The 20,582-nt window shown below is 36.2% G+C and overlaps 1 protein-coding gene across 19 annotated transcripts in view; it reads left to right on the forward strand.

Moving 5' to 3' along the window:
- HMBOX1 (homeobox containing 1) overlaps positions 1-20,582 on the forward strand; it is a 180,637-nt gene that overhangs the window by 58,608 nt on the left and 101,447 nt on the right. For all 19 annotated transcript variants that reach the window (XM_023216828.2, XM_023216832.1, XM_023216823.1 and 16 more), the window contains exon 2: positions 17,608-17,687. In XM_023216828.2, coding sequence (XP_023072596.1) covers positions 17,665-17,687 — 23 coding nt within the window. In that variant the 5' untranslated portion in view covers positions 17,608-17,664. The remainder of the gene's footprint in view (positions 1-17,607; positions 17,688-20,582) is intronic.

Genomic DNA, 20,582 nt, shown 5'->3' on the forward strand with positions numbered 1-20,582 from the left:
TCTATCTATCTATCTATCTATCTATCTATCTATCTATCTATCTATCTATCTATTTGAGACAGGGTCTTGCTCCGTTGCCCAGACTGGAGTACAGTGGTGCGAATACACTCACTACAGCCTGAATCTCCTGGGCTCAAGTGATCTTCCTGTCTCAGCCTCTTGAGTAGCTGGGACTAGAGGTGCATGCCATGATACCTAGCTAATTTTTAAAAAATTTTTGTAGATATGGGGTCTCACTATGTTGCACAGTCTGGTCTCGAATTCCTGAGCTCAAGTGATCCTCCTTCTTTGGCCTCCCAAAGTGCTGGGAGTGCAGGCTTGAGCCACTGTGCCAGGCCTAACCTAACCTTATTTAAATCTTTATTAAGATTTTACTTTCTCAATAAGACTTTCTCTGAGCATTCTATTTAAAATCGTAATCCTACCATCCACTGTCCCTATCAAATTTCCCCACTTCTTGTTTCTCCATTGTAATTATCATGACCTGAAAATACATTCTTTTGCCACAAGAATGTAACTTCCATGTGAACAGGAATTTTGTTTTGTTCATTGCTGTATTTCCCAGTGCCTAGCATGTAATAGGTGCTTAGTAAATATTTGCTGAGTGCATAAATGAATGAATACTTGGGTCTGGCAGGATTGAGGCATAAAAGAAGTGCCTATATAGAGAGGATACTATTTATCTCATGTTACAGGTTTTTTAAAGATGGTATTCTGTGAAAATATGTTTTAAAATTTTATTTTCTTCCCCTTCTACAGGAAATCCTTGTCTATGACCAGCTATGGAAGGCTTCTGTTTGCACATTTATAACAATTCTTAACTCTTAACAAAACCTTTGAATGACATACATTTAGTAGATCTTAAGTTTCTGAATGTCTGGAATTTTTGCTTTTATTTATTGTGCAAATTAGTGTTAGCACTAACCTGGGAATCAGAGTTTCTGGCTCCTACGATCAGATTTTTTTTCATCTGTAAACTGATGTGACTGGAAAACATGATTGTTATTATCAGTTCCAGCTTAATATAAGATTTTATTATTTACCTTATTCTAGCTTAATAAAATATCTTTCTCCAGTTCTATAATTATTTCCTTTATTAAGGATTGGGAAACTTCTGGGGTAAGGGAAATGCAAAATAAGGATGAAGACATTAAATCTTCCAGAAACTCAAGACCACAATTTTTTGCTCTAGTAATTGTTTATTATACTCTGCCTGCAAAGCAAAGATAGTAGAGGTTTCAAAGCTACATGAATGTTTGAGTAATAAATCAGGGCATCTGTACTATATTCTGTATTAGTTCTATGAGTAAACTTTAATTTTTTAACATGAAAATATTCCAGATGTATGCCAGTAGGAATAGTTTTTGTTTGTTTTAGTCCAGGAGATAGTATCCTTTTTTGAATAATAGTTACACAGACATTAAAATTATTTATAATGATGATAGGAGACTCTGCAACTCAGCTTTTTAGGTTTTCCTGTTGGAGTCAACCCTGGAGAGCTGTCATGGGCTAAGCAACATGGAGATGTTGATCTGGATTCTCAGTCAGGTATTTTTTAGCTCTACCTTGGTTGACGGGTGGGGCACCTGCAGTCTTAACAGAGTTTGGCCTGCAAGGCACTGTGAATGTAGATCGTAAACCAGTGACAGGGTAGGGTGGTAACTCTTTCATCCTGAGAACACATATTATTTACCCAATTATCAAGAACAAAGCCTATTTATCTTTGTAACTTTAGCATTTTGGCTTGCAGTGGATACTTAATAAATTCTTATTAATTATCTTGGAAAATGTTCGAATTATGCTATTTTTAAATTTAGTATCATAGAATCTTTTGGTGCTAATTTTTAGGACTGGAACCCTTAAGATGATCTTACTTGACTAAGACTTCAAAATGGGCATTTTCTTTCATTTCTTCACTAAGCAAAGATTTATTTACTGCTTGTTGCCAGCTCATTGGTAGCAGCTGAGACTGCAGCAATTGATAAGAAACAATCCCTGCTCTTCTGCTCACATTCTAATAGGGAAAGACAGATAGGTATTCAAATTATTGTAATACAGGATAACAGAAATATATGTGTGGTGCTATACTAGCAGAGGTTTGAAAGACTATTTGCTGTCCTGAGGCCAGTAGAAAAGAAAGGGGAGGAAGGTATTCCGGTTCAGAAGGTCTACAGGACCTGATTGGCTGGGGCAATAATTACTATGTGGGATGAGAGCAACAGAGGTTAGAGACTAGTTTGGGAATTCTTATGAGTTACTTTCACCAATATCGTATATGAGTTCCTTTAAAGTAGACATATCCTAAGTGCTGTCAAGTTTATCTTCAATTATGATTAAATCATTAAATGTATTTCATCCAATATGCAGCTTAGAATGCCAGTATGTATGTCTTTATGCCTAGACATTATATTTTACCCAGGAGATAAGGCATTGCATCATGAGAATTTTTCTTGTACTCTAAACCAGTACATAGTTTCCAAGTGGAATTATCTTAGGAGCCATTTAAAAATATTCTTGGACCCCCACCTCTAGTTTGGATTCAGTAAGTCCAGAGTTGGCTGGGGATACTATGATTATAAAAGACTTACATGTGATTCTGATGTACAGCACAGTTTGGGAACAATTGCACTAAACTGACATGGACAGAGAGTTCTACCTGCTATAATACATTTGTACTGTAATTCAGTAAGAATGGAATAGGTTCACATATAACTTAACAGTAACGACCCCATGGGAATGGAGCACCCTGAGATTTCCATAGAAGGGAATGCTAAGTAGTATATTATAAACAGTGGCGGCTCCTTAGATATGTTTTGAATTTAGACGAATCTGAAGATCTGAAGTCAAACCACAGATTGTACAGTTACAACTCTTTCTGAAACAGTGAAGCCACAAGGGAAGTGACATTTAAACTGACTATGCTTGAAGGTAATCATGGTTGGAGTCAGTACATTAGAGGCACAACTGTATAGAGATAGAGATGGTAGCTCAGCTCTGACCTAGGGATGAGTATTCTCTGACATTTCCTAGCGTAGTTCAACAGAGTTTACCAGTTACTCACTATTGATAATAGAGGAATATATATTTCTATTTCAGATTACATATTTCAGAATAGAAAAAAGTAGGGAACATAATTGAGATCAACAGTAAAAGCCACCATGTGTTTTAAAGTAATCAAGACCTGTAATTCCTGTACTAGACTATTACAGTAAATTCTGGAGGGTATGTGGCAGTCATACAGCTTTTCTGATTACCTATGTTTATTGGTAAAGCTCTAAGATCATCTAACAGTAGCCTGGAGCCTCTTGTCCAGAAGCCATAAAGAATGTGATGTTTTAAACTCTTCTCTCTATTCATGAATTAGTTCAGCAAATATTATAGTGCCTGTTATGTTCCAGATATTTTATTTATTATTATTATTATTATTATTTTTTTTTTTTTTTTGAGACGGAGTCTCGCTCTGTCTCCCAGGCTGGAGTGCTAGTGGTGTGATCTCGGCTCACTGCAAACTCCCCCCGGGTTCACGCCATTCTCCTGCCTCAGCCTCCCGAATAGCTGGGACTACAGGTGCCCGCCATCACTCCCGGCTAATTTTTTGTATTTTTAGTAGAGACGGGGTTTCACCAAGTTAGCCAGGATGGTCTCGATCTCCTGACCTTGTGATCCACCCGCCTCGGCCTCCCAAAGTGCTGGGATTACAGGCGTGAGCCACTGCGCCCGGCCTGTTTATTTTTTTTGAGTGGAGTCTCGCTCTGTTGCCAGGCTGGAGTGCAGTGAGGCGATCTCGGCTCACTGCACCCTTCACTTCCTGGGTTCAAGCGGTTCTCCTACTTCAGCCTCCCGAGTAGTTGGAACTACAGGCGCATGCCACTACGCCCAGCTAATTTTTATATTTTTAGTAGAGGCAGGGTTTCACCTTGTTGGCCAGGATAGTTTCAATCTCTTGACCTCATGATCCGCCCACCTCAGCCTCCCAAAGTGCTGGGATTACAGGTGTGAGCCACTATACCCGGCCCAAATAATATTTTAGGAGCAGATACAGATAATAGACAAATAAAATCAATATATAATAAGTCAAGTGGTAATGCCTGCTTAGAGGAAAAAGTGAAAATAAGACTATTTTGCTTAACAACAACAGCAAAAGCTGAGTTTAGGAAAAGGAAGCCTGGAAAAAAGAGAAGCTTGTGTGGTTGCATCATACATGTTTAATCAGTGCTTCTTGAATGAATGTGCAAAAGACATAAGGGTTATCTGCACATCTAATATACAAAAAAATTATGTGGTGATGAGAGAAAGTACCGAATATAATTTTAAAGTACGGGCCCAGAGAATTAATAGGTTCGTTGCATTCTGCTCTGGTTAGGCTCTCTGCAGGAGTTTTGTGCTGAATTTCGGGAGCCACTTTTTAAGGTAAACTCTGACATGCACATCTGAAGAAGGCAGTCAAGATAATGAGAAAACCAGGCTGAGCGTGGTGGCTCACACCTGTAATCCCAGCACTTTAGGAAGCCAAGGAAGGAGGATCACTTGAGCCCAATCAGGAGTTTGAGACCAGCCTGGGCAACATAGTGGGATCCCTGTCTCTACAAAAGTTTTTTTTAAAACTCAGCTGGGCATTGTGGCATGTACCTGTAGTCGCAGCTACTCTGAAGGTTGAGGTAGGAGGATTGCTTGAGCCTGGAAGGTTGAGGTTGCAGTGAGCTGTGATGGTGCCACTGCACTCCAGCCACAGTGACAGAGTAAGACCCTATCTTAAAAAGAAAAGAAAAGTAGAAAACCATATCCAACTGGAATCAGAACTAGGAATATTTATTTATTTAGTTGTACTTTTGAGGCGGAGTCTCACTCTGTCGCCCAGGCTGGAGTGCAGTGGCCTGATCTCGACACGGCAGCCACCACCTCCTAGGTTCAAGCGATCCTCCTGCCTCAGCCTCCCGAGTAGCTGGGATTACAGGCCCCAGCCACCATGCCCAGCTAATTTTTGTATTTTTAGTAAAGACAAGGTTTCACCATGTTTGGCCAGGCTGGTCTCGAACTTCTGACCCTCAAGCCATCTGGCCACCTGGGCTTCCCAAAGTGCTGGAGTAACAGGCATTAGGTACCATGCCCAGCCAGGACAAACAATATTTAACATGGAGACTATTTGCAAAGATTATGCTGATTTTTAAAAGGGCTGACTTGTGGAAGAAAAAAGATATTTAATCTTTATCAGTCCAGCCAGATGAATAGGTTGAAGTTACAGGAAACAATTTTAGAAACTATAAAAGGAAGATCTTTATCAGTAAAACTCTCCAGTACGCTTTCTGGTCACTGGAAGTGTAGGAAAGGCTACATGATTATCTATAGGTCTATCAATTTTTGACAAGTACTATATGTAATAATTCTTTTGGAATAAAAATATCCATGATATGTGATATATGTAATTTTAATCACAAATCATAGTGATGCTTGACTTCTTGCATAGTACTTATCAGAAGTAAACATTTGCTCCAGAGAAATGATAACAAATAGTATTTGAATCTTACATTTTGAGAAAGGTGAAGCCTACTATAGCAGAACTACAGTTCTGCTAAGAAAAGGGAAGTCCGTTAGCTGATTGACCTTGGGCAAGTAGTGTCTTGTCTTAATTACCAACCTGAAGGGATTCTGAGATTAAATGAGCTATTAAGTGTAAAGTACTTATTTCCCAGTGAGTGTCTGACCCAAAGAAGTGTTCATTAAATGGTGGTAGTAGTTTTTCTTTACCATTTTAAACTATCAAGAGGCATTATTTGAGAGATTCATATTTTAATTATCATTTTTAATTCCTGTTTCTATGGTATGTGTTTTCCTTGTGTCACCAACCATCCTTCACCCCAGACCCTCCATGTGTCTGTCTCTCAAGTCACAGCTAAATGTAGTAAGGCCTCTTTTATTGGGTATTGTTTAAGGGAAAAACCGTTTGGCATGAGTGCAATACCTTCTGATTAACTTCCTAAAAGGTAAACTTGTCTTTTAGCCATTTTAACTTTAAAAAACATAGTTTCCTGCCTGTTTAAAACAAAGATCCTAAACATGACTTTAACTTCTTGATGAGTCACTGTTATGTGTAGCTATAATTAAATAGTTGTTTTCATTTACTTTATTTTCTTCTCTACTGGTAGCTATCTTTTTTTTTTTTTTTTCTTCCAGTGGTTAAGCCTTTTTATACTCTCCCAACCACTTTTTAAGTTTCTATGTCTAGTCTGGATTTGGAAACCAAATATTGGCGTTTGCTAAGAATTTTACATGTTAAAATGATGAGATATCTGATACCTGGAATTTGTTTGAGAATACCTCTTGGAGCAGGGAGAGGAAGGGATATAAGATTGGCCATGATTTGCTAATTGTTCAAGCTGAGTGATAGTTATATAAGCGTTCATTAACTGTCTCCTCTTTCTGCTCTTTTACATGTTTGCAAATTTTCGTAATAATAACTGATTTTAAAGAACCACCAGTTAAAAATAGAGTTGTATGTTAGCTATATGCAGGCCTATGCATATTTTGTATCTTTGTTTTTATTTTTGTAAGGATTCACAGGAAAGCGTGGTATTTATCTTTGGTCAGTAGCACTGAGAGCTTAGGGGAGAGGATGTTCACTTTTCTTTTTTATCCTGCTGGAGTTTTATGATATTTTTTCCTCTATGAGTTGTGTTTATTTTTATATTTATGTATATATGTATTTTTAAAAAATTTATAGCTAGTCAGGAAGGAGGTTCATATTCTAGTCTGTAAATTGAAAGTACCAATAATGTCTAATTTATGGGATTCTGTGCACTGCATACTTTTCTATTTTAAACTTTTTTGGTTTTATTTTTATAGATATTTTAGATAGGTAAAATTGGGTTCTGTGTAAGAGAATAAAAGAGCAGTAAAAGGGGCTCTGTAATGGTGTTTAAACTTTTGGGGATTCTTTTTTAGTATCCAAATCTGGACTTAAGGGTCTTACTAGTTGGTCTCTGTAGTATACCCTGTCATCTCTCCCAATGATGGCTTACTTGCTGCCTGTGCCACCCTTTCTTAATTCTTTGCTTTCTTCCAGAAGCCTTACATTCTTAATATTTCTTTCTTCCCTGATTTAAATATTCTGCCCTTTCTGTGTGTACCATTATTGAGTGAAACAGATCTATGCCAAGCTGTACAATGTAAATTCAATTTTAAGTCACCACTAACATACTGGATTCACAATGCAGCATTTTTTGAAGATGGGCGTATAAACTGGTGCCTCTTTGGGAGGCGATTTGACAAAATCTGTCATAACTTAAAATGTATATACTCTGTCACAACAATTGTTCTGCTAGTATTTTACCCTGATAATGTACTTACACGTGTACAAAGATGTATGAAGAAGGACGGATGACAAAAAACTGTATGGTGTGTGGATGGAAAAGAAGAAGGAGTTTGGGGTGGGAGGTCAGCTTACCTTTCATTTTATGTTCTTCAAAGTTTACTTTTTTCTGTACCTTATACAGTAATTACTTTTTATATTCAAGAGAGAAACTAGAGTAGAATGAGCCGTTGTGCCACCTGCAGGCAATACAGTATCGACAGGTTCTTATTCCTAACAGATTTTTCTTGATTATATTTTTCTTTAGAGGTCAACATTGTTGATGGTAGGCGTCTTCATTGCTCAACTTGACTTCATGTAATATTTTGACAGTTCTAGTCCTTTGGTAATTAAAAGTTTATTTCTGATGGTAGGAATTTTTATAATTTTATCAAATATGCATATATATATTTGTTACATATACATATATATGTAAATGTGGCCATATACTTTTTAAAAAGTATAGTCTTTTTTTTTTTCTTCTCAAGTTGTTTTTTTTCTTTACCTCCTTCATTCCTTGGCTTCCCAGGCCATTCACTTTTCCTTCCTGATCATATCCTATACGCACACCCATTCTTCACCCCAGTTCCATTGTGTGTTGCCCACCTGTTCTTGTCTTCTATGCTCTTGTACATAGAGATGTGCATATGTATGTATGCCTTTAGATACACAAACCGACGTCAGAACACACATATAAAGGGATATTTTGGTTGTAGTTTTCTTTTTTAAAACCTGATCATATTATGCTTTCTTAAAATAGCATTTTGTTTTTTACACAACACTGCATTAAATAAATTTTACCAAACCACTTGATAAAACTCTAATTCTTTTTAATGATTGGATTTATGTTAATTGATCAAAGTGTATTGTAATTTGTTTAGCCATTTCTGTATTGATTGAAACAATGCTTTGTAGAGATAAGAAATTGGGGCTGGGCATGGTGGCTTATGCCTGTAATCCCAGCACTTTGGGAGGCCAAGGCAGGTGGATCACCTGAGGTCAGGAGTTTGAGACCAGCCTGGCCAATGTGGTGAAACCCTGTGTCTACTAAAAATACAAAAATGAGCCGGGCATGTTGGTGGGCACCTGTAGTTCCAGCTACTAGGGAGGCTGAGGCAGGAGAATCGTTTGAACCTGGGAGGCGGAGGTTGCAGTGAGCCCGGATCACGCCACTGCAGTCCAACCTGGGCTACAGAATGAGACTGACTAGGAAAAAAAAAAAAGAAATTGGAAAGTAGGTGATGTTCCTGTATATATATCCCTATGTATGATTACTTTTATTTCTGTAGAATTGATTCTCAGGAGTAGGATTGCTAAATTAAAGGTGTAAGTTCTTAAAATTTTAATATATATCACAATATTTCTTTCCAAATGATGTCATAATCACATTTAGACCAATGAAATATGGAAGCATGATTGAAGATATATCTTTTAAATTTTTACTGAAGTGATATCTCATTGTTAAAGTGTTATTTCCTTGACTTCTAGTGCATTTGAGAATTTTTTGAGTAAACTTGATAACTCGGATCTGCTCTTTCTCTACATGTCATATTTTTTCAGTTTAACTGCTTAGTTTTTTTTTTTTTTTCATAATAGGGAATTTTTAACCTTTTGTTTATCTTTTGAAGTTTCTGGTCTTTGTTAAGCATATCTACAAGACCTGTCATCTTCTAAATTTTGTTGTAGATGTTTTACTGTGATTTTTTACATTTGTCTTTATTTTGCCTGATACTTATTTTGTACATATAATGTAAGATAAAAATGCAATTGTTTTTTTGCTAGATGATAACCAGTTTTTCTATTATAATTTTAAAAAATATTTATTCTCTCCTGCTGAATTAAAATGTAACCTTTGATAGCACATTGTGCTGTACTTGCTGTAATCTATAATTAAGATCTTTATTCTGTCCTGCTCCTTTGTGTGTCCATTTCTGTACCAGTGCCATATTGATTTCATTACACTGGCTTTTGACTTCTCTGGTCAGAAGTCCACTTTTGGTTTTCTTCTTTTGCGCAATTTTCTTAGTAGTTCTTAAACTATCTGCTCTAACCCCATTAAAAAGTGGACAAAAGATATGAGCAGACATTTCTCAAAAGAAGACTTACAAGCAGCCAGCAAACATGAAAAAATGCTTATCATCACTAGTCATCAGTGAAATGCAAATCAAAACTGCAATGAGATACCATGCCATGCCATGGCAGTCAGAATGGCCATTATTAAAAAAGTCAAAAAACAACAGATGTTGGCAAGGGCACTGTGAAAAGCATTTTGGAGAGTCCTCAAAGAACCAAAAATAGGCTGGGCGTGGTGGGTCATGCCTGTAATCCCAGTACTTTGGGAGGCCAAGGCGGGCGGATCACCTCAGATCAGGAGTTCCCCACAAGCCTGACCAACACGGTGAAACCCTGTCTCTACTAAAAATACAAAAATTAGCTGGATGTGGTGGTGCACGCCTGTAACCCCAGCTACTCGGGAGGCTGAGGCAGGAGAATCACTTGAACCCAGGAGGTGGAGGTTGCAGTGAGCCGAGATTGCACAACTGCACTCCATCCCGGGTGACAGAGCCAGACTCCGTCTCAAAAAAAAAGAAACACAGAACTAAAAGTAGAAAAATTCTACTCAGCAATTCCAGTATATATATCTCTGTCTCCAGTATATACACACACACACACACACACACACACACACACAGTATTTCCAGTATATATATATATCTCTAGTATATATATATCCAGTGTATATATATATATCTTCAGTATATATATATTTCCAGTATATATATCTCCAGTATGTGTGTGTGTGAAGAAATAAAAGGATATTATATAAATAAATATTTATTATTTTAGTATTCTGCCAAATCATTTACAAAAAGATATTTTTCTCCTTTATTCCAATATTTTTGCCGGTTAATTGCCAGGATATATATAAATAAAATATCCTTTTATTTCCTTTGGGTATAAACCCAAAGGAAAATATATTGTTCTACCAAAAAGACACATGCACTCATGTGTCCATCGCTGCACTATACACAATAGCAAAGAAATGCAGTCAGCCTAGGTCCCTATCAACAGTGGAATGGATAAAGAAAATGTACATTTACATCATGGAATACTACCCATAAAAAAAGAACAAAATTATGTCCTTTGCAGCAAGGCGGGTACAGCTGGACGCCGTTATCCTATGTGAATTAATGCAGAAATAAAATTAAATACCACATGCTCACTTATGAGTGGGAGCTACACTTTGGGTACACATGCATGTAAAGATGAGAGCAGTAGACACTGGAGACTCCAAGACGGGGGAAGGAGGAAATGGGGGGCAAAGGTTGAAAAAAATAACTTGGGTACTATGCCCACTACCTGGGTGATGGAGGGTTCAACTGTACTCCAAACCTTAGCATCATGCAATATACCCTTGTAACAAACCTGCACATTTACCCCTTGAGTCTAAAATAAAAGTTGAAAAACAAAACCTTTCTGCTCTATTAGGTCCTATTTTTATTTATTTTTACTATTATTATTTTTTTGAGATAGCATCTTGTCTGTCGGCCAGGCTGAGTGCAGTGACAGTCTCGAGTCACTGTAGCCCCAGCCTCCTGGGTTCAGGCAATTCTCCTGCCTCAGCCTTCCGAGTAGCTGGGATTACAGGTGTGAGCCACCATGCCCAGCTAATTTTTGTATTTTTAGTAGAGATGGGGTTTCACCATGTTAGCCAGGCTGGTCTCGAGCTCTTGACCTGAAGTGGTTGGCCCACCTCAGCCTCTCAAAGTGCTGGTATTACAGGCATGAGACACCATGCCCAGCCTAGGTCCTATTTTTAAATTGAAAGGAAAACCTTTTGGGCTTCTTTCTCTATATAGTTATTCATAAATATTGGGAAAGGTTACCACTGTCAATGAAAATCTCTTTCCCATTCTTTTTCTAGGTGTTTCCTGCTCAATTAGAGAAACTTTTACTTTTAAATGTATTGTATCATATCTCAGTTTGATACTTTCTTTTATTTCAGGTTTTTTTTTTTGGGGGGGGGGGGGTTTGTTTTATTTTTAAAGATACCGAGGTTTTGCTATATTGCCCAGGATAGTCTTGAACTTCAGGCCTCAAGGAGTCCTCTTGCCTCAGTGTCCTGAGCCGCTGGGATTACAGACATGAGCCACTGCACACAGCTAATTTTCAGTTTTTTGACAATATAATTGCTTGAGTTTTCTAGACATTGTTTTGCCAAATCATTGACAAAAAGATATTTTTCTCTTTTATTCCATTGTTTTTGCCAGTTAATTCTTTTCTGTGTCTTACCATTTTTCCTATAAACTTTAAGTCAGTGTTTACTTATAAAGGATTTAGTGGGCGTCTCACTCTAATTCCTAATTTTATTCATTTGATTTATTGAATAGGTAATAACAATCACATGGTTAAAATAATCTTTTAAAAAGCTTCCTATGAACAGCTTTCTTCCCATTCCTCTCCTTAATCTCTCTAGTTCCCAACCCCGCATTCAAAGTAACCACTGTTATTGGATCTCTTCCACGGATTATTTTATGCATATAAAAGTGAAATTACACACATATATACTCTATATATTTATTGTGTGTGCATGCAATCTTAATTTTATTTGAAATGCTTTTAGTGTTTTGCTGTTTAGAATAATATTTGCCCTTCTTAGGTTTTTACCAGAGTGTTTTTTTTCTAGCCTTCTTTTCCATAGAATTTTTTCTTTAAAATGGCTGCTAAGTTTTACTGAATGCCTTTTCAGCATCTATTGATATAACCATATAATTTCTCTGCCTTAAATGTGTTGACATATTGGATTATGTTGATTCCTAAAAATGAACCACTCTTGCATTTCTGCGTAGATGATAGTGGTATACAGTGAACCCCCCTTATCCACTGGGAATACATTCTGAGACTCCCAATAGATGCCTGAAACTGCAGATAGTATCAAACTCTATGTATACTGTGTGCAGATTTCATTTTCCTTCTTCACAGTTTCACAGAAGATTCATTCTTATAGTTCTTAGTAACCTCAGCATACGATTTTTTTTTTTTTTTAACTTAAATTGAGAACTTTCACCTTTTCACTGAAAGGAAGCACTTCTGGCTTCTGTTTGGTGTATTGAAATTGCCAGCATCATTATTCTTGAGCTTTGGGGCCATCATTCTGTAGAATAAGGATTACTTAAACAGGGGCACTGTTAGATACCAGGACAGTCAGTGTGATAATCTAGAGAGCTAGTAAGCTACTAAGGGGCAGGTAGGGTCTACAGTGTGGATGCCCTGAAGGAGGGGCATGAGGTTTCTAAGTTACTAACAGTTGCTCAAATTTTAAAACTCACAAATTGTTTATTTCTGGAATTTTCCACGTAATATTTTCGGACCATGGTTACTGCAGGTTACTGAAACCACAGAAAGCCAAAGTAAAACAGCAGATAAAGTGGGGGACTACTGTATTATTTCTCATATGTCCTGCACTCTATAGTCTAATGTGAGTTTTTACTTAGAACTTTTACATTTAATTTTTAAGTGAAATGGTATGTTCTGTGTACGACCTTTATTAGGTATGCTGTTGAATAATTCTGGCTTCATAAAATGGATTGGAACATTTCCTGTATTTTTCTATAGTTTAGTATTATTAGAATTCTGTTTTTAAAATAGATTGAGTCTGCTGAGAACTCAGCTGATTTTGATGCCTCTTTGTATAGATTCTTAATTACCTTTATTTTACGCTATTTGGTTCAACTAAAGAATTTATTTTTTGGTCAATTTTAATATATTCTATTTTACTGGGAAATCATTTTTCTCTTTTGGGTTTTTAAATGAATTGTCATGTGGTTGCATTTATGATTTCTTAGGGTTTTTTTTTCCCCAATACTACGGCTATATTTTTCTTTTCATTCTGAATCTTAGCAGTTTTTTTCTCTCTTTTTTCTTTATTAGACTTTCTGTGTAATTATTTAATAGTCTTTCAAAGAGCCAACATTTGGACTTATGCCTGCCGTAGCTTCATTTTATATTAATTTCAACTAGTATTTCTTAGTTTCATTTTTATAGCTTATTTTGATGTATAGTATTTTATTTTTCTAGTTTTTTAAATACTATTTTTTCTTTTGACTTTTAAAAATATTTAGGCTGTAAATTTTAAAACAGTAAGAATATGAATTTTAAAATATTAAAGTCTTTAAGGCCATACATTTACTTCTAAATACAACTTTTATTGGGTCATTTGGGTTTTCTGTTTTTTTTGTTGTTGTTGTTCTCCCCCTCAAGACAGAGTCTTGCTCTGTCACCCAGGCTGGAATGCAGTGTCGCTCACTACAGCCTCCGCCACCCAGGTCAAGCAGTTCTGCCTCAGCCTCCTGAGTAGCTGGGATTACTGGTGTGTGCCACCACGCCCAGCTAATTTTTGTATTTTTAGTAGAGGCAGAGTTTCACTGTGTTGGCCAGGCTGGTCTCGAACTTCTGACCTCATGATCTGTCTGCCTTGGCCTCCCAAAGTGCTGGGATTACAGGCGTGAGCTACCGTTCCTGGCCTGGATTTTTGTTATGAATAATAATCCTCTTTTTTTGTCACAGTGTATAGCTATGTGGATCATAATTTCCTTTGTGATTTCTTCTTTGATCCAAGGGTTATTTATGATTGTCTTGTAGTTTAGTAGTTATTTTTGTACATTTTTCCCTAGATTATTTGGATTATATATATGAAATTAAACCTTTTGTTTTACCATGTTTGTGATCAATTATGGTAATGGACAAAGGAAAAAAAAACTTATTTGTTAGAAGGTTTACAAAGTATCTTTTTAATCTTTAAAATTATGTTTATTGATAATACAGCAAATTTCTTTTTTTAAAATTTTCTCCAACTATATTTGTTCATTCTAAAGGGTATACTGAAATAACTCATTTATATTTTTTAAAAACAAAATTATTAAAGTTGTTATTATTTTTGCTTTATGTTTAATAAAGCAAAAATAATTTTTTTTGCTTTGTGTTTGTAACTCTTATATCTTGGTCATAAACTGGTATTTTATAATTGTATAATCTTGGTCTTTGTGTTTGTAACTCTTATATCTTGGTCATAAACTGTGTATTTTATAATTGTATAATCTCTTTTTCTTTTCTTTTTTTTTTTTTGGAGACCAAGTCTTGCTCTGTCGCCAGGCTGGAGTGCAGTGGCATGATCTTGGCTCACTGCAACCTCTACCTCCCAGGTTCAAACGATTCTCCTGCTTCAGCCTCCTGAGTAGCTGGGACTACAGGTGCATGCCACCACGCCCAACTAATTTTTGTGTTTTTAGTAGAGATGGGGTTTCACCATGTTGGCCAGGATGGTCTTGATCTCTTGACCTCACGAACTGTCTGCCTTGGCCTCCCAAAGTGCTGGGATTACAGGCGTGAGCCACCACGCCCGGCCTCTCTTTTTCTTTTATAGGTTGCTTGTTTTCTATGACCAGGTGCTTGAATGTGATCCAGTATCCATACATTTATATCCCTAATGCCTTTTAATATAAGGTTTTTATTATCATGTTCTACTTTTTTGTTGTGTTGAAATATGCATAACATAAAATCTACCATTTTAACGTATATAGTTCAGTGTCATTAAATACATACAGTATACAGCAGTCACCACCATCCATTTCCAGAACATTTTCATCCTCACAGATTGAAACTCTGTACCCTTAAGTAATAACTTCTCATTATTCCTTGCCCGTTTTACCTGCCATTCTACTTTCTGTCTCTCTGAATTTGACTACTCTAGGTACCTCATGTAAATGGAATCATATAATATTTGACCTTTTGTGATTGGGTTGTTTCACTTAGCATAATGTCTTCAAGGTTCATTCATGTTTTTGTGTCAGAACTTCCTTCCTTTTAAAGGCTGAGACACTATTCTGTTGTTTGTATATATATCACATTTCATTTATCCATTTATCTGCCAGTGGGCATTTGGGTTATTCCCACCTTTGGCTTTTGTGAATAATGCTGCTGTGAACACAGCCTGATTCCACTTCTTTTGGATAAATATCCAAAAGTGGAATCGCTGGATCATATGGTAATTCTGTATTTAGTTTTTTGAGGAACTGACATACTGTTTTCCATATTGGCTTCACCATTTTGCATTTCAGCCAGTAACATACAAGAATTCCATTTTCTCCACATCATTGCCACACTTGTTGTTTTATGTTTATTTTTTAAATAATAGGCATTCAAATGAGTGTGATTGTATTTTGTTTTTTTGTTTCTTTTTTTTTTTTTTTTTTTTTTTTGAGACAGAGGACTCACTGTGTTGCCCAAACTAGCCTTGAACTCCTGGCCTCAAGCGATCCTCCTGCCTCAACCTCCTAAGTAGCTGGGATTACAGGTGTGAACCATTGCACTCAGTGTGGATGTGATCTTAATACCCATTTGTATTTAGTTCTTAATCTATTTTTAAAATAACTTCAAAACATCTGTCAATTAGAAAACAAAAATCTGTCTCCTCTGCCAGAAGAGCTTTGTGAAATTGAGAGAATTCATAATATCTTGTTTGCTTGGTCCTCTGTTTTTAGAACATTTTGTTTTTGTAGAATATTTTAAGCCCATTTATGTCTGAAATATAACTGACAAAATTCAGTGTCTTATGGTTACATAAATTTGTATCACTGACTTAATCTGTTTTCTTCTCTGTTAAATCAGGGTCTTTGATGATAACTTCCTAGCATGGAAGTTATCAAAGGATCCCTTCTAGAAGAGGATCGTGACCTTTATTCTATTTTCATGGTGCATGCTACATGCTGAACATACTACATGTAAACATGCTGCATGGTTCTCATGATTACAGAATAAAGGTCAGGATCCCCTTCTAGATCATCTACTCCTCACACATACTGTGTTAAAGGCCAGCAACACAAGCCTACTGATTACCTAAATAAATCTCATAATTTCTTTTCACTGTTCCCTCTTCCTGGAATCTTTCCTCCAATGATTCTCACCTCCCTCTACGCCTTGATGTTGTGGAAGTCTTATTCTAATCCTCAAATAACAGCCAGATTTCACTCTAAGAAATCTTCCTAGTTCTCTCTAACCTAAATTAGTTTCTGGATTGTTATTCATATAAATGTTTTATTTTTAGTCTTTTTTTAATGTTACACTTTTTATTCGAGAGAGACGTGTCTATAATTTTTGTCCCTAGTCTCTATTCGCCCCACCTTCTGCCATTTAATGAGCTCCTAAGCTCCTCTACTGTTGGGACCATATCTTACTCATATTTTGGTTCTTGTGTCTATGCCAGGGCAAGCAGGTGCTTCATATATTTTAACTGAATTTGAGCAGATAGTGAAAAATGTGTTTTGACCAGTAATCATTTTTGTGTCTTTGGTTTACTATTTTGCGTAGGAACTACAATGAGGAACATTTTCAGTAGTTTCATTTTGTACTTTATATCTACTTTTTTAGGACAGATTCACCCCCCCAGCCCAAGATGGAGTTTCGCTCTGTGGCCCAGGCTAGAGTGTAATGGTGCGATCTCGGTTCACTGCAACCTCCGCCTCCTGGGTTCAAATGATTCTCCTGCCTCAGCTTCCCGAGTAGCTGGGATTACAGGCATGTGCCAGCACGCCTGGCAAATTTTGTATTTTTAGTACAGTTGGGGTTTCGCCATGTTGGTCAGGCTGGTCTCGAACTCCTGACCTCAGATGATCCACCCGCCTTGGCCTCCCAAAGTGCTGGGATTACAGGTGTGAGCCACCACGCCTGGGCCTGTCTTTTAAGTCAGCAAGAAAATTATCTACAACAGGATCTTCATTAATGCTACAATTTAGAATATGCAAATGTGAAAGGTTTCTAATTTTACCTTGTACATTTTGCATATATCATTAGTCATTGTTGGACACTTCGGCCATGCATAATGTAATTCAGTACTGAATGTGTATATTAATGTGAGAGTTTTTGACATCAACATTTTTAATTTTTGTCTAATTTATAATCTTAACTTAGAGTTAATGGAAATCGGTGCCTCTACGGCTATGGTTTTAACCAGCTAATAAGTTGTCTTCATGATCTTTAGCTTCTAAACAATGAATAGAAAATACCATTTTTTGTATTTTCTGTGTCTGAATTGAAAGGGATCAAACTGTATGGTGAATAAAGCAGTAGAATGCAAATCAGAAGACATAATATTTAACATGATTAGCTAGTGTCGACTCTTGATATCTATAAGTTATATAATTAAAATTTTTATTCAACACTTGATTAACATAAATATTTCTCAATTTTCTATCTTTGTTCTACAGAATGGTAGATAACGCAGATCATCTCTGGAAAGGATATTGATCCGCCTCATGTAAAGTATGCTCAGTTCCTTTCCAGTGGTGTAAGTATCAAGTCCTTCTTGATTTTTATCTTCATAGTCATTTTAATAAAGTTAAGATGTCATTATGATTATGATCCAGATTCGACAATGGTGTTCATAGAGTTGAAAAGTTTTTTTAGGAAATGAATCAAATGGTATACCTGTTTGACATTAAGGTGAATAAGTGTCGTGATCATGTGGTGAGAAATGAATCTTTAAATCTATCAGCCTTCTCTTACCATTTCTGTTTTCAGCTTTGAATTTTGACATTAATTTTAAATTGAATATAAAATTACTTATTATTTTTAACTGCTTAAAGCTTAGAAGCATCCAAGATAGATGGCTAACAGTTCAAGAGAGCTAGTATTGGATTTCTTGTGACAAGCAGACTACTGGAAGCATACACCTTCATGTTGCCTTTTGTGTGAAAACTCCTAGCACCTTAACCATTTTCCTTTACCTGCTGGGAGCATGATAATGTAGTTAAGCCTATTAGCTAATGTGCTAGCCTTTCTTTGGAGTCAGGCAGAAAATATAAATTGAGATAGTGGTATTGTGTTGAGAGTGTTTTTGTGCTAGGATATGAACTATAACCACCAGTTCATATTAAATAGGCCTTTGAATAAAAGTATTCCGGGAATTTCATATATTAGAGAAGACAGAGTATCTATTAGCTCATTAAGTGCATCTTTAGAGTCTAATGCAGAGTGCCTTTAGCATAAGTATTTTCTAAAATTTGATGGAGTCTCCACTTTGCTTAAATTCCTTCCGTTTTGGTTGACAGTTCTATAATACAATAAGTAGATATTAAGAGAGGTTTTCCTTATTATTTAGGCTTTTCATTATAGTTCCTCCCCACCCCAATAGATTCTATGATACAGTGAAAAGTTTCTGGAACAGACCTGGAAGATGTGAACTGTAGCCTGACTTTCTGCTAAGTAGCTATATCCTTGGGAAGGCACTTCACCTCTTTGGGCCTTAGTTTCCCTCCCCACTTTTTAAAAAAATTTATTTGCTAATAGCTGTTTTCAATCTATCAGCCTTCTCTTTTACCATTTCTATTTTCAACTTTGAATTGTGACATAAATTTTAAATTGAATATAAAATTACTTATTATTTTTAACTGCTCAAAGCCTAGAAGTTTCTGAGATAGATGGCTAAGCATTCAAGAGAGTTAAGATGTCTAATGGCTATTGAAAATAGTAAGATATCTAATAGTTACTGAAATGAATGTAAGCATCATGAAGCTGTGAATTTTTGTGTGATTTGTTCCTTGTTGTGTCTTCTGTGCCTCGCATAGGATCTGTTACATAGTAGGCTTAAATGAATGTTTTTTGTCTAAATGGTCTCCAGTTTTCTCATTCCACACCTAATTTGTATCTCCCTCTATAAATGTGCATGTTTGTACTTGGATTTTTGTTACATATGGTAGAAATAAGATGATCGAAGTATGATTTCATGAATCACAGTGTTAATTGCCATACGAAGAGAATTATTTTCTTGACTTCACAGTACTTAAAGATGGGGAGAATAACATGGACAGACTTCACAGGGAATACACTCAATAGATGAGGTACATTAACCACATTGTGAGTGTGTTCCAAAGCTATTAAAGTGTCTTTGCTCAATTATGATGAAAGGAGGCCTCTGTGTTCAAGTGAAGGCTAAAAGTGGAAGTGTACCTTTATATGAGCAGTTCTTGGGAGAAGCTGATTTGACCACCATAGCTGAGATCCGAGACCACAAGTAAGGCCCCTCATTGCTAGAAAGTGCTGGCCTGCAAGGTGTAAAAGCTTTGAGGTCTTTTGCAGCCTGAGCTCTCCAGTTTTGGAGAAGCCGCTGACAGAGAGTAGCCCTGCCACAGCCTAAGCTCCCAAAGTGTCTGTTAGGCTCTTGAGTGTATATGTATTTTGAAGTCCAGTAGTTGTGACAGTAACTCACATATACGGTTTGATATGAGGTGACATTCCTGAGAGGATGGAGAGTTCACTCTCTGATAAAAATATTGTGATTGACTCTAGAGTGTGTTAAATTATCATGCAGTAAATATCATGTATGCAAAACAAAACTAACCTATTTTGCCTAGTCATTCTAGATAATAAAAATAAAGACAGCAGAATTATGCTAAAGAAAAAGCTGTTATTCAATAAAATTTTACTAACTGTTGGTGCTTTACAAGTAAGGTAGTAATGTCCTTTCTACCCATGTTATTTCAAGGTTAATTATTTGTGAATGCTTTAATCTTCTCTGCTCTATGTGTTTGTAGCATGTAGCTTATGAAATTATATTCTGGACCTCATGCCTTATCCAAGAAGGGTTTAGGTACATATTCAAGTCAGGATAAAATATATTGTGGAAAAGTTATTATTATGGTCTTATGGTATGATATTTTCTTAGAATATCAGTTTATGAACTGAGCCATAATTCCTGAATTTAATTGTTCTTTTATGCCTTAAACATTCTCTGTTATTACAGTGTTGAAATTCTTCTCACATCATTTTCAGTTATTGTTGGCCTGAGTCTGCATTCAGATTAGTAATTTAAAGTGAAAGATGTTCCTTATCCTGTGAACAATCCTTGTGCAAAAGAATATTAATTCAATTCTTACATGTTATCTTTTTCTGTTATAAAAGAATTGCTGGTATCATGGACTTAGATGACCTTTGCAGGTCATTTACTGCCATAAATTCGTGATTATGTGCTTAAACTAGGTAAATTATGAGACATAAAATTTTGAAATGCCAGTGTATATGCCTTTGTTTATATTAGTACACATTGGAACATTATTCTCAATATCCAGGAGAGCTTCTAGTCTCAGCGTTTTCTCAGTAAAATATCATATCTTCAGTGTCACATGCATGCTTTGATCCTGTTTGTTATGCTGTTAATCATTTTGCTTTGTAGTGATCATATGAA

Source organism: Piliocolobus tephrosceles, chromosome 7 (assembly GCF_002776525.5).
Source record: "Piliocolobus tephrosceles isolate RC106 chromosome 7, ASM277652v3, whole genome shotgun sequence".
In the NCBI taxonomy this organism is placed as follows: domain Eukaryota; kingdom Metazoa; phylum Chordata; class Mammalia; order Primates; family Cercopithecidae; genus Piliocolobus; species Piliocolobus tephrosceles.